Source organism: Passer domesticus, chromosome Z, assembly GCF_036417665.1.
Source record: "Passer domesticus isolate bPasDom1 chromosome Z, bPasDom1.hap1, whole genome shotgun sequence".
Classification (NCBI taxonomy): domain Eukaryota; kingdom Metazoa; phylum Chordata; class Aves; order Passeriformes; family Passeridae; genus Passer; species Passer domesticus.
In genome coordinates, this window is record NC_087512.1 from 80,910,123 (window position 1) to 80,925,180 (window position 15,058).

The window sequence follows — 15,058 nt, forward strand, 5'->3', positions numbered from 1 at the left end:
CTAAACTTTCCTGAATGTCTTGAGTCTATTCTGTGCAGACCCCTTGGCTGAACAGGAATCCTCTTGAGAACCTAACCCTGCATGATATCACACAATCCAAGGCTGGATAAGAGTCCAGTTTAATGGAAAGGCTCATAATTCTACCACAGGCCCTAAACTAGAGAAAAAACATTATTTTCTCTATATCCAGTTTTGAAACCTAATCTACTTGCTCCAGAATCAGAATAGACCCCAGAGAAGACATTTAGCTGCCCAAAACACAGAAGAAACTTCTCACCTGAGGCCACATTTCAGACTAAGACTCCTCCAATTATGACTATCATTCTCACAGAAATTTCCATGACAACAGCAAAACCGCATGAGAGTAGGTGGAAAGTATTCCAAGAACATCTGGTTTTGGTTTTTATCCTTCTTCCCTGCGCTCACTGTGGGGGGGAGGTGGTGCATGGAAGGAGGGCTGTACAATCTTCCCCACAGACACCCCAGAAATAACTCTGCTAGCACGAGGGCCCCATCTGCACATGAGGGGGGCTTGTCAGGCATACAAAGGCTGTGATGGGTTCTGGCCAGGAGAAAATCATGATGGGGTGGTTTGTGCTTTGGCTCAGCACAAACTCACTCCACCACTGGGCTTTGGTGGTGGCTCTATCTCCATCTCGGACACCACAGCGCTGCCAAAATTAACCACACACTGCTTGTCTGAAGAATTCAATCTCTTCCTCACCCACCACCCGCCTCCATCCAAGGGATTACACCACAGGAGACGCGTTAAGGGATCCTCACCCAAACCTTTGCCGCTCAATCACTTTAAAATCTTTACTCATAAACCTCTTCCTGCAGCTAAAAGTACCCAAATGTTTCTGTTTGTGCTTGGTACGCTGAAATAAGTGATGAAACATGAGGAATGTAAAACAGTTTGTAATAAAACACCATGCCTAGTACCTTTTTAATGATAGTTTGACTCCAGGTTCTCATTTTTATCTCCAGGAGCTCAGAAATTTTCAATCCTTCCCACAGTTATTCTTCTGACTATTGCAGCAAAACTCATACTATTTAAATTAGAATTGTGCACTCTTTAATCTCTCTGGCTTTCCTCAGAACAAGGAAATGGCAAGAGTTAGCCTAGATAACTGGTTTCAATTTAAGCTAATAGTTTGTGATTTAAGGAGAAATCCATGTCTCTGGCTAACTTCCTGGTTCCACACAGCCAAAAAGGAATAAAATCGAGATGGAGCTGCTCCTACAAATCCTCAGTGCAAATACCCAAATTAGTACTGCAAATTCAATGCACATTTATTTTAAAATGTATTGCAAGGATTCCCACCACCATTTATGGCCTTCTGGGGTAACACACCAAGAGCAGCCAGCAGACCAATAAGTGTTCAATGACTTCCATGGTGACACCCTCATTATAGCCCAAATTTTGATATCATTAGTCAGGCTTGTGCCATGAATAGTCATTCCACTGACACAGACCCTCCAAATAAGGACCTCTTTAGTGCAAGCAAGTCTAATAGATTTGGCATTGAAGCAGGGCAGGGTACACAGATATTTAAAATTCACATGGAAAAAGTTGTATTTAAGCACACCCTAAATGGATTCATTTTGCCATGACTTAAGCTGAAGGTCACACCTTGCAGGATCAACCTTTGGTGAACAGGGCCTTCAGAAATCTGGCACAATTTTAGCTCTTAACCTGTAAGTTTCACACCAACACAGCAATCTAGTTTGGTTCAACTTTCCAATAGCTCCACTGACATTCTAAATTTTCATTTCTGCGGGTGAGTTGCTCTGAAGTATAAACTCACAGATGCTGTGTATCTTCTAACAAGCTCCTCCTCACTCGAAATTAACCTCTGTCCTAACAGAAACTGCTCCTGTTACACAGACAAAGCCACCTTGGCTCCTTGGCCCCACCTGGAAAAGAGAGTCTGGCTCAGAGGCTCGAGTTTTCTGCGAAGGCACTGAGGTTTATCCTGCACTACACCAGGATGTGGCACGGTGTGTTTTCCTCAGCATGTGCAGAGTAATCATCAAAACAGAGTAATTTAACTCATCCAAGACGAGTGATTTAACTCCTCTGCATGTCAGCAGAACCTACCCACACTGTTTCTATGCCCTGTACCCATAAACTCCTCCAGGAGGTCGTAGAAATTGTTGTCACACTCCTGATCATTTAAAAAACTTCTGAGAGAATGAGAAAATAATAAAATTTCTCTCACACACACACACAAAAACCAACAAACAAGACAACCAAACAACCAACCAAAAATACTCAAACTGAAATAAAGCAAACAAAACAAACAAAAGGAACCCAAACAAACCAAACAAAAAAAAACCCAAAACAACAAAAAGGAAAAGTTGGGGAGTGTGTTTGGCTAGCTATTATAATAATCACACATAAAACTTGTTCAATGTAATGAATGCAATATAATGAACCAAAATCTCTACAATACTGTGCTCTACCTTATATATTTGTTAAAATCTGGGTGTTTTTCATATACAAGCAGATCATGTCACCACAGTCCAGCTGAGAGGCCATAACAGTAGGACAGAAGTGTGGATGCATCCCGAGAGGGAAACCAGGTCATAAATCTTGGAAAATTAAATTTTATAACAAAAAACCAATTCATGTCCATGAGAAATTGAGGAGCTGTGCATTTTTGTCCATGAGGACTGCAAAGTCACTGCAGCTTCTTTGAACCATACACCAGTCTGGTTCCAGGTTGTTCCAAGCAGAGACCATCAGCCTCAGTGAAAAATGCTTCAGTTTTGACTTAAGTTCTATTCCTGAAAGTTTAGTGATATATTTTGACCCTGAGAAACTGCTGGCTCACATGCACCCAGGACAATCTGCTCTGTATTAATTACACTTCTCTGTTCTAGAAGGGGGAAAAGAGCAAGAGATTGTTCTTCACCCAGGAATTACACAGATTAGGTTTTTGACTAAACCTTCTTTTTTTAAGCTGGGAAAGACACAAACTGAATTAAAAAGCATTGATTTCCAGGAGATTCAGAATCCAATCCCATCAAGGACTGATGGAGGATCAAATGTCATGAATTGTAGATGTCCACAGGTGCTGATCACTGACAGATGTAAACGGGACATAACTAAAATTAAGACAATGAAAAGCACTACCAAAATTCTGTCACCTAATTTTCAAGTTCAAGTTACAAATTCTCAAGCATATATATTTTCTGGAGGCTTTGCAACACCTGTGTTGCTTGTATTGCATAAATCTCCAAGTTGTCTAGGATAGAACTTCAGCTACTAGAAATAAAACACTTACTGATTTCAATAACTAAAATCTCTGTAAGTCACCAGCAGGAGAAAAATTTGCATGACCTCATCTATGTCTTATCTAAAACAGATTACAAACAAGCACTGAGCACCTGCATTTTGCAGTTGCTTTTAAAAAATATATGTACACCTACAAAGGCAGGCTTGCTCAGGGCCAAGGCTAATTCACTGTTCTGCTTGCTGACTTTAAGAGCACTAAATTAAATGTGTAACAGCCAAGGACCATCCTGAGGATGTTTAGTTAGGAATTATCAGGGATTTATTTAGAAAGGAACCATGGAACTGGCATGGAATAAAAAACTGTCAGACAGCATTGTGACACTGTAGTAAGTGGAAAATAGACTTTAGTCCTGGTTGCAAAGTATCTCTGTAATAATTTTACTAAACTAGGCCCAGAAACTATAATGTTTTTTCTGATCTGTTTCTTTCTGAATCTGAGATGACCCATTATTAAAAAGATATCTGTCTAATTTTATGCCATACACATATAAAAAGACTTAATTACATATTTTATGAACTGTAATACAGTTAGCATATATCCTACATCTATCTTTGTATATACTTATATATAGCATAGATAGTTTCTCAAACATTAAATACATTTATTTGAAAATACTTTTATATAACTTTCAAAAAATAAGACACTTCAACATCAACTTTTGTGAGATCTACTTCTCTAATTATAGGCAGCTTGAACCCTGACTGCCTCTCTGTAGACTCCACACTAGCCTTTAATTAGGACCTGCAAGACCACAAACTGTAGTTTCCCTCCACTTGGCAATTCCCTTCAGATCCAGAGCAGCCAAAACCTATTTTAAATGGAATTTTCTCCCTCTGCTCTTCCACATCAGGCTCCCAAGTCACTTTTTAAGCCTTGCAGTGCTCTGCAGACCCATCTCACCTTCCATGTGCTCCACGTAGCAGTAAACATCGTAAGTCTCGTTAGGGAAGCGGCGCCCGTACGTCCTGACTCCTTTCTTTCCCATCTTATCTCCAAAGCAGCCAACTCTTGGGTGTCTAATTGGATACCTGGAAATGCAGAAAATTTAGCATTATGACTCTTAGGATTTCATATTTTCTATTTTTCAAATCCTGTACAACTTTAGGGTATAACTCTAAACTCCAAATAGAGTGTTAGTTAGTGTCTTCACATTTGGGTCAGACAACACAATCCCCTGAAACTCAAGGGCACCCTACAGCCTCAGGCCCTGGAAGTATAAACAAAAGTGAATTGAGGGGAGCAAACGGGAGGTAAATGACTTCATTACCCAAAGCTGGAATTGGAGGATTAACCCCTGAAATGTAAACGGACCAAACTTATAATTGTGTGAAAAACTCTTGACCATTGTCCATTTTGGGTGCAGCCTCTAGGAGGCTCCTGGCTGCCCAAGCTGCACCTATTGAAGGCTTTTAATAAATTCCTACTTTATCCTCTTAATCTTATCCAGCCTCTGCTCTCGGCAGCCTCTCCAAGGCATCAATTATGTCAAAACAACAGTTTAGGTCTGCACAGGCCAGGCACAGAAATTTCGGGTGAAAACGCGAAGGGGCATTTTGAAAGCCTCACCTGACAGTCTGGTCAGACACCCATCCAGCATCACACTGCTCAAAGCCATCCTCGTAGGCTGCTTTCAGCTGCTCTGGGCTGGCCATGACGGCGCCGTTGTCCCGGCAGGTCTGGTGGGCCTGTGTGAAATTCAGGGTGTACCTGCTCGTGGCAGCCCGGTAGTGAAACACAACACCTGGAAGGCAAAAAAAAAACCCCATCAGTGGCACATTTTGGGTTGTTTCTGCAGCTACCACCTCTCTGTAACTCAAAAAATCCCTGTCAGTGGCACTTTTTGGGCTATTTCCACAACCATCACCACTCTGAAACTCAAAAAGCCCATCAGTGACACATTCTGGGTTGTTTCTGAAGCCATCACCACTCTATAACCCAAAAACCCCATCAGTGACACATTTTGGGTTGTTTCTGCAGGTACCACCACTCTGTAACTTAAAAAAACCCCATCAGTGGCACATTTTGGGTTCTTTCTACAGTCATCACCACTCCAAAACCCAAAAATCCCCAGTTAGTGGCATATTTTGGTTTGTTTCCACAACCATCACCACTCTGTAACCCAAAAACCCCATCAGTGACACATTTTGGGTTGTTTCTGCAGCCATCACCACTCTGTAACCCAAAACCCCCTGTTAGTGGCACATTTTGGGTTGTTTCCACAGCCATCACCACTCTGAAACCCAAAAACCTGTTAGTGGCACTTTTTGGGTTGTTTGCACAACCATCACCACTCTGAAACCCAAAAACCCTTGCCAGTGGCACATTTTTCGTTGTTTCTGAAGCCATCACCACTCTATAACCCAAAAACCCCATCAGTGACACATTTTGGGCTATTTCCACAACCATCACCACTCTGTAACCCAAAAAACGCCATCACTGGCACATTTTGGATTGTTTCTGCAGCCATCTCCTCACCTAGGTGCTGTCACAATGCTGAAAACAGATGGGCAGAATGAAATATAGTACAAAAAGTTGAGATATTACGGTATAAATTATGTTCCCCCTCTAGTGGCTGCTACCAGTAATGACAAAATACCCCCAAAAATCTGGTTTTTTGAAGCAGATTTTCTAAGCAATGATGGGCCTGGTGTCTCTTTCTACACATCAAAGATCACTACAAATATATCATTTAATACTATATGGATTTTGGTCAATTTTCCATAGCCATATTTTCCTGCACACTCCGCAAAAGGCACAAACAAAACAAAGCATGATTTTATTTGGGTTTTTTCTGGTTCTGAAAAGGACCTTGACAATTTCAGCAGCTTCTGGAGCATGTCAGGCCTTTGGAGAGGGAGGCCTGGTGTGAGGATGGTTTTGTTTAGAGCAGGATCTGTCTAGAAGCCACATTTTGTTTTCTACACACACACAATTCCCACTGAATCTGACAACAGCCAGAACAAACCACAAAGGGCACTGAAGTGGCAGAAAACAGCCATCCCACCTTACAAAATCATTTCCCCCTATTACCACTGTCTTTCACAGTTCAGCATCAAAGGCACATCCCTTGCAATACCTAATTGCACTCTAAAACCCTCAGAAGCATTTCAACACCATAAAACATGCAGAGAATGGAAACAAAACATAACAAAACAAGACCCAAAACCATTAAATGTCCCTTTTCTCTGATGGTTTTACTGGAGTACTTCGTGATGAGGAAACAGCATACTGTAATATAGTTTGGGAAAATGGTAATATTGTAGCAATAACCAATTTTACAAGTCTTTGCTGTTAGAGTATTGTTGAAAGATAAAGAAAATCTGCTAGCTCAGAAGCAAACAGAAATACAGGTCACTTAGCAAATTGTTGATGCAAGAATTGCCAATGTATTTAGAAATCCTTTTCTCATGAGGACAAAGTCTTGCCAGTGATCAAAAATCTCCATATGGCCATTTTTCTTCTTGTCGTGATTCACTAAGAAATTAATACAGAAAATATTATGTGAAAACTACTCAGCCATCAGCCATCATTTTTTTTTTTTAGCAAAAGCCACTCGCAGAGAAACAAAAAGTGGAAAGGCTGGGAATCCCCATATTTCATCATTTAATAGGGAGTCACACACCAGCTGCAGCCTCTAACTGGAAGCCTGCAGACCACCAGCATCCCCATAAAATGCCTTTCAGAACTGACAAAACCCATCACAAACAGCTTCTTCCAAGCAACAGTGTAATTTCAGCTCCAAATGGATCCAAGTGTTGTTTGGCAACAGTGACAAGTGAAGAATACACCCCGGGAAATTATGTCTGTGTTTGTATCATTACATTAAACTTTCCAGGTGCCTGAAACTCAGTCATTAAGGGTGTTAAATTGTTAGGTTATTTCACTGCATTATTTGGCTCAGGCCCCACAACACCGTTCCAAACAATTCCTGGGCAGATTTCAAGAACAAGAAGGGAACAGGGACAGCTTCCAAAGGGCATCCTCATCCTGTGCTGGGAGCCAAAGGAGTGCTTGAGTGGGGATGGGGGACACCCTGTCCCCCACAGCCTCACACCCCAGCACAAAGAGTTGGCCAACATCAGCATTTAAACCTCAAAATCACAAAAAGTATCATCTGGAGATATACAGATAATATAAATATATTATATATTATTTATATATATAAATATATATATATAAATAATATATTTATATTTAGCATGCAGTATGCATAAAAATATTGATTTTAATATATTTGGAATTTAGTAGCAGTGGTTGAAACTGTGAGCAGAACACCTGCTGGTATAAATGAGGATTGCTATATTAGTAGCACAGTAGTAAATAAAGACAGGACTTCAGGAGGCCTGCTTGGTGTTCTGGACCTAAAATTTAAAAATGGGCAACTTTTACAGAGCTCCCAACAGAAGCAGATAGAATATTTACCCTGTTTCACAACTGTGAACCCATAATAATAGTCACAAGCTCTGCATCTGGCTACTCTGTTATTTTTTTAACATATACAAACATTTTAAAACTCTTTTTTATAACATTGACATTTCTGTAATAAAGCATATTTGATGCCGAGTCATAAATGTCCAATTACATGAAGAAATTTGTTAGTTCAGTTTGTTGTTTTAATCCTAATTGAATTGTATTTTGTGTGAATTTGGATTAATTGTCTTTTTTATAATTGTTTTTCAAAGTTGCTTAAGTGACAGTATATGACTTTAAACTCAGCACAGGAGTTTCTGTTTCTCAGTGCAGCCACCAAAAGGTTTGTTACCTTAGAGGGGATGGCAACATATATCTCTAAAGCTGTATTTTTTTTAAAGCTTCCTGCTGCTTAAACATATGAGTTCATTTTCCACAACGAGCTATTTCACCTCTCATTCCTTCCTGGTAGAGGCGGTGTGACACCTGAACGAGGCAGGACCAAAGAGTTAAAACCCCAGCCAATTTAAAGTGGATTTCGCCGAGGCAAAGAAGAGCCTTTGGTCATTTGTAAATCCTGGAAAGGAACTCGGGGAATGCTTTGTTCTCCTCGCCCTGATCCACAAGGTAAACTTCACCTATTCTCAGAGCTGGAGGCTCCTCCATTTCCAGCGAGGAGCTAATGGACATGAAAGAGCCTCCGAGATGAATGGGAAGGAGGACTCACTATGCATAAGCCTGTGCAACAGCTGCAATAATTAGAAGACCCCTGGGGCTAAGAAGATTAAAGTGCAGGACTTTCATTGTTTCAGTTAGACAGAGAGAGGGGGAAAACCCATTGTCCCGGTCTTTGCACTTTAAAACATTTGTAAAGGATTTTTTTTCCCCCCCCGCCCTTTGTCTATTTCCTCCCCGAAAGAAAAGGCAAGAAAGGAGTTGTCCTTGGAACAAATAAAGCAACTGGAAAACAGACTACAGCGGTATAATGTTGTCACTGAACATCTGGCAAACAAAGTCAGTGTAATTACAGGAAGGAGCAGCAGCAAGAAAGAGCACTCACAGGAAAGCAATTTGTAGCATCCAAAATTCACTTCTGTCAGAGCAAGGGTGAACGTCTTTACTCGTTTATCTCATGTCTGAGGCCAGAAAATAAAAATGTGAAGCATTTAATCAAACAAGGATTTTCCATGGGTAAGAGCCTGGTTCCGTGGTTACACCCCTTTGGGTTGCAGCTTTATTGTGTATCATGCATCAGAACCCTGCGGAACTGCAGGGGAAGCTAGTTTATTAGCTCCTGGTATGGCTAATACATTATAGTTCACTTTCACTAGTGAGCTCACGCTGCTGCCTCATGCAGTGCTGGATGTGGCAGCACAAACCCTGAAGCTGCCTCACACAGCAAACACCTAAAGGGAAAAGATTGTGGTGGCAGCGCTTGTTATCCTGTTAATTTTTGTCTTCAGACCTTGGGCACTGTGGTGCAGACCCCTGAAATAACCAGCCCAGCGCCAGAGCTACCACACATTTCAGATCACATCTCACATCCTCCCTGGGCTCAATGCAGAAGGCAATTTACATTACAAACACGCCCCAAAAACACGGGTTACAGGGCTGAGCACTGTATGAAAGGAGGGAACACGGCAGCATTTTCAGTTCTCTGCATGAACAATTCGTTTGTGTCTCTCTCTCTAGGCTTTCCACCCATCTTCTGACGCCTGTCTTGGGCTTTGGCAACCTGAGAAGCAGAGGCTCGCCTTGCCAAACGCCTCAGGGCACTCAGGGTGGAGAGAGAAAGTGCCTTCCCCTCGCCCTGCCAGGGCTCTGCAGGATCAGGCACCAGCTCACAGGCGCAGGATGTCTGTGCCCATCCTCACAGGGCACAGGGACTCCTTTAACAGCTCCAGATAACGAGAGAAATTATCAGTGTTGAACTTCACCTGTGGTTTTAGCCTTTATTTCTCTCCCACCACAGCTCCTGCATCCAGGACCACCCCAGCCTGTCCATCCAGAGGCTGCCATGCATCCCAAACATGACAGCAGCTTGGCCGGAACATTTCCTTCCCTCTTCCTGGCACGCCCTGCATGTAGACCCTGGGTCTTTACCACTCAGAAATAAATTTCCCTTTGCCATCCTTTGATGGCCCATACCAACTGTGCTCTTCCCTTACCATGAAGATTCCCCAGGATCCATCAGGCAGGAGAGTAAAAAAACAGCTGGAAAATGCAGCAGCCCATGATAATTTACACGGAAGTTCAACATCAAGAGGTGGTAAGGTTCCTAGACAGGTAAGTCTGAAAGATTAGGTAAAAGCACCTCTTCAAATGCCTACTTAAGAGATAAAGAAGGGGATTTCTGCTGCAGAGAGAATGGATCAATTAGGTTGTCAGCACACAATCTCTGAGTGGCAGCGTTCCCACTCAGAAACAACTTTCATTTATTATCATTATAATGCTTGCAGGAAAGACAAGTTTGCATAAAAATGAAAATGTGAATTCCCCTCTACTTCTGCCTCCCTAATTCTTGTTTCTTTCCATTAAAAAGATCAGTATCTTAAGCCTGGGATTGTCTTTACAGGCTTTAAAAAGAAAATACACAAAAAAAAAATCGGGGGGAAAAAAAGAAGTCTTTCAGATTTGCAGTAGAATCAAACAGAAACTGAGAAAATGAGGCCCATGAAAAGAATGAATTCCCAAAATATCAGTTAGAAAAGAATAAAGTGTTCTCACTTTTGGCAGAAAAATATTCACTGAGGAACTATAACAAAAGAGTAAGTAAACCAGAAGGATCCCGTTTGCCACTTTGATCCCTTTAAATCCAATTATCTCCAAGGAGGAGAGCAAAAATCAGCTCAAATGAGTGGTTTGTTCTGACTTCTTAATATTGGATACATTGGGTGATACATGTTCCTCTTAATTGCCCAATACCATAGCACCACACAGAACAAGTATTTCACTGAATATTCAGAAATGTTCCAGAAGGAAAAGTACTGTGTCATTTCATTTCTAGGTCAGATTTTTACAAGGTAGCTCAAAGGCATTTTATAAAAGTGGGCTTCATTGCAACTAGAGAGAAGGAATAAATGTGGACACTGAGACGTGCAGCAATACTTTTTTTAAAATCCTTCCTGGAATTCATCTCACCCAAGGTAGCTTTGCCTAAAGGTTACAAGTTGAGTCTAAAAGAGTCATCTATAAATCTCCCTAACTGGTGACCAGGGATATTTAATGCAGAGAGCTTACCTCACCCAGGAATATCCAAAAGCTGAGAGGCCAAGGACTCCCAGTGTGAGGCAGGCTGAATTGTGGGCTTAGTAACAGCAAGGAAGGTTAGTAGAAAAGCAAGAAACACTATAGAGAGATGAAATTACAGAATCTTACAAAGGAAGAGTTGCTTCTGAGATAAAGGGAAAATTTTGGAGGAACATGCACAGCAGGCAGAGAAGAAAACACATGGAACTGAAAATGAGTATGAATTATTTGTTCTGCATATCCAGGATTGGACTTGGATGATCCTAGTGGATGCCTTCCAAGTCAAAACATTCTAAGATTCTTCATTCCTGTCCTTGTGAGAAACTGAAGCATGTTTTACTGCCATGTTGTTAGATCCATTTTGAACACAAACTATCCCTGTCTGGGAGGTCAGTGTAATTATAGCACCAACCAGGGTGTCAGGAAAGCATTCTCCATGACTAATAACAGGAAAGGGGGTATCCAGTGTGAGGAAAGTGCCCCTCCAGTGATCCTGCAGAGCTGCCTGCCCCAAGGACAGCCCTTCAGGCCTGAATAATGAGTAAGGCAGGCACCTGCCTGCCCCAAACTTCCTGCGTGGGCTAAAATTGTTTCCCTCCTCCCTCTTACACCCTCACCAAGTGCAAAATGCCAAACAGTAACCCTGATCTCAGGGGTGAAGTGTGGAGAGCACCTGGCCCCTGTGGATGGGTGTCCTCTCCTGGGTTTGGGCACAAGGCTCAGCACCTAACGTGGAGATTTGCAATGCCAAAGGAAAACTGGATCAAGTAACCCAACGTGCCATGCTCCTCCTACACTTAGCTGTGACTTCCCCAGATCCCCAGGGCTGTGCACACAGAGCCACCCCAGCCAGAACACAACTGCTCACTCCCCTAGAATTAAAAGAGACAATTCAGGTTTTTTGATCTAAGATGAGACATTTAAACAGATACTCAGATCAAAATATTTGATCTCTGTTTGATGCACACACAGCCAAGAACTGCTCAGCAGATGAAACATCCCATGTGAACTCACAGTGTCTTGATGGTGTCTCTGAGACAGAATCATGAAGTGGTTTGGGATGGAAGGAACCTTAAAGATCATCTATTTCCAAATATAAGCAGCTGCTGATACCCAAGTAGCTGGCATCGTTAATTCCTATAACCAAGGCACAGGAAGGCCAGAGAATTACATCAATTCCCAAGATCCTGTCATTGTTTAGAAAACTTTCACCTGTCAAAAAATGATGCAGCAGAAATATGCACTGCAGAGACAAAGGCAATGTGTGTGATGAAACGTGTCTTCCCATGAAGGATAACTAAGATATCCATGTCTTAAGTCATGGCTTAACCAGGAGTCCACCCATGGATAATGAAAATCTACAGACATTCAAAAAACAAATGGGAAAAACCAAAGCCATATTGTTCAGCATAGAATAACAAAAGTCTCTGTGTGGGTAATTCCACGGGTGACGTGTCTCTGACAGCAACAGGGTTGAGTGTTTCAGTTTGCTCTTTGATATCAGCTACTTTCATTGGAATACGACTCTGGGACAGCCAGATCTTTTGTCTGAACAGTTTGTTGCTAATAACATATGAATCTGACTTCAGAAGTTCATTTGGCATCTAAAATAGCAAATTAACTGGATATTTGTACACAAGTTATCAAATTTGTCTGTTGTGATAGCTAAACAGAAAAAAAAAAAATAGGTTCACAGTTACAACTTTTGTACAGTCTTGGGCTTGAGACCCAGCCAAAAGAAATAATTAGGCATTAGAAGTTCTACTTTCAATGACGAATATTCACTATTCAGTTTAACCTGGGGAAATCTGTATGCTACTGAGAAAATTTTCCTCTCTCAGAAATCCCACTTTTTGTTCACAATACATTCCATCACTGGTAAAATACATTCACATTTGATGCACAGTGTGTTGAATAGCAGTTTTGTATTCCCAGCATACCTAAAGGAGAGAAATGGCAATTACAGTAATTTTATTCAAGTTATCTTTCCCAGCTATCTATTACACTACAAAGGTTAATTTGAAAAACAAGCAGGCCAGCTGTCTAATCTTATCTTCCTGGCTTCATTGATGCTGCATTATGCTTTTTTGTTTGAAAGTTTAAAATTAGGTAATGTCCATAAAACAAATAGAGACCCTGAAAATACCTAGAACAAAAGTCCTGAATTGGTTTAAAAATACCCAAAGAAGCATAAAAAAATATCAAACCGTAAATTTATCATAATGGCAAAAGTGAAATTACACCTGCTTCACTAGAACTCTCCCAAAAAGTTTTGGCCTACTTAATTTGAGCATAAAATGAGAAGAATAAAAAAACTGGTGATAATTTTACCAGAGCTTCAGCAGCCCCAGCTCCACCCAGGAGAGCTGACCAAAGCGCAGTGCTGAACCAGGCTATCCCTCAGCTCTGGAATCAGCTCAGTTAACATGGAAATATCTCCCTGCACCCCAATCAGGACAGGATGAACAAAGTGGGAGAACAGTCTCCTTAAGTGGTGTCACTCTGGGGTGCAGGTTCAAAAAGAAACAGCAGAGATAATTTGTGTTTGGGACTAATGGGATTTTTTTGGTTTATTAACAAAAGCTGAAATCACAAGAAACCATAAAGAATAGAGCAGAAGATTTGAGCAGCAACATTCACATGAAGTTCTTATGAGTCTAATAAATGCCATTTGTTTACATAATGGAGAAAACTGAGAATGGATGGCACAAATGACAGTCTACCAAACCAATTTTCCACTTGGATCAAGACTTAGCTTTTTTCCTCTCCTGAAATTCTGACATTAAAGCAGTCATGGAAAAGAACAGTTGCAGAAAGTAAATGGAGCCTGTGAAGTTTTCACTGAGGTAAAATCATAAATCTAATCAGATCAACACTTTGCAGTGTTTTTGCAGGAGCAGCAACTACAAAAGCTACAGTATCACCATAAATCATCTGATATTTTATTGTCATAAACATCTGCAGCTCCTGGATATAGATATGTAGTCAAGGGAACACTTGAAAAGGGGTAAGGAATGCCAGGTACACTCGTTATGAAAAGTAATGTTCAAACCAGGATTTCTTTTGCTTTTGTCATTAGGACCTAACAGTTTATGAAGTTATGCAGACATTAATGGCTACACTGATTTATTGCATTTCCAAGTTAAGGCCACACCTTCAAATCCTTCTGTTGAATCAACGCCAACAGACTGTTCACATTAGGTTAGGCAGATTGGAAGAACAATACAGTATTAAGCTCACCAAAAAAGCCCTAGACAAAGCCATGATTTCCAGCAGCAGATATTAATGTTTGTTTTGGGATTCATTCACCTGAGTAAATACTGAACTGCCAAAAAACACCGAGCTGCAAAGGGGTGAGCAAGGCAGGGCCCAAAGCAAGGCTCCTATGAGGAGATCCATCCACACAGCTCAGTGCTGTTCTAAGCACAGGCAGAAGCCTGGGTCCAGAACGTGCCTGTGCTTGGCACAGAGCCTGGGTTAATGCCCTGCCTTTCAGCACAGCCTGTTGGGTCAGGCTCAGTGCCAGCCCGACGGGCACCGGAGCAGCCTCTGTGCCACCATCCACGAGCAGGTTCCAAGGGCAGAAACACCCACAGATCACATCCTGCTTTGGCCACTCACTCTTTGGCTTTGCTTAAACTCATGGAGCACTCCAGGCTGGAGCAGAGAGGCTGGGACAGAGCCCAGGGGTGCCCAGGTGGCCAAGAGCCAGTGGCCCCTGGGCTGTGCCAGCCACGGGGCAGTGACTGTCCCTGTGCTGGCCCTGCTGAGGGAGCATCTCAGATCCCAGGGGCAGCTCTGGGACACCCACAGCAACAAATTGAGAGGCTGGAGCCCCCAAGAGAGGCTGAGGGAGCTGGGAAGGGGCTGAGCCTGGAGCAAAGGAGGCTCAGGGGGGCCCTTGTGGCTCTGCACAGCTCCTGCCAGGAGGGGACAGCCGGGGGGTCGGGCTGTGCTCCCAGGAACAGGGACAGGAGCAGAGGGAACGGCCTCAGGCTGGGCCAGGGCAGGCTCAGGGTGGGCACAGCAGGAATTTATGAACTTCACTGAAAGGGTGATCAGACATTGAAATACACTTCCCAGGGAAGTAGGGACGT

At 42.1% G+C, this 15,058-nt stretch overlaps 1 protein-coding gene across 6 annotated transcripts in view; it reads right to left on the reverse strand.

The window, feature by feature from the left end:
* The window catches only part of VCAN (versican), a 99,201-nt gene that overhangs the window by 70,171 nt on the left and 13,972 nt on the right, over positions 1 to 15,058 (reverse strand). For all 6 annotated transcript variants that reach the window (XM_064405735.1, XM_064405734.1, XM_064405738.1 and 3 more), the window contains exons 4-5: positions 4,869 to 5,043; positions 4,203 to 4,330 (exon numbers count right to left, since the gene is read on the reverse strand). In XM_064405735.1, coding sequence (XP_064261805.1) covers positions 4,203 to 4,330; positions 4,869 to 5,043 — 303 coding nt within the window. The remainder of the gene's footprint in view (positions 1 to 4,202; positions 4,331 to 4,868; positions 5,044 to 15,058) is intronic.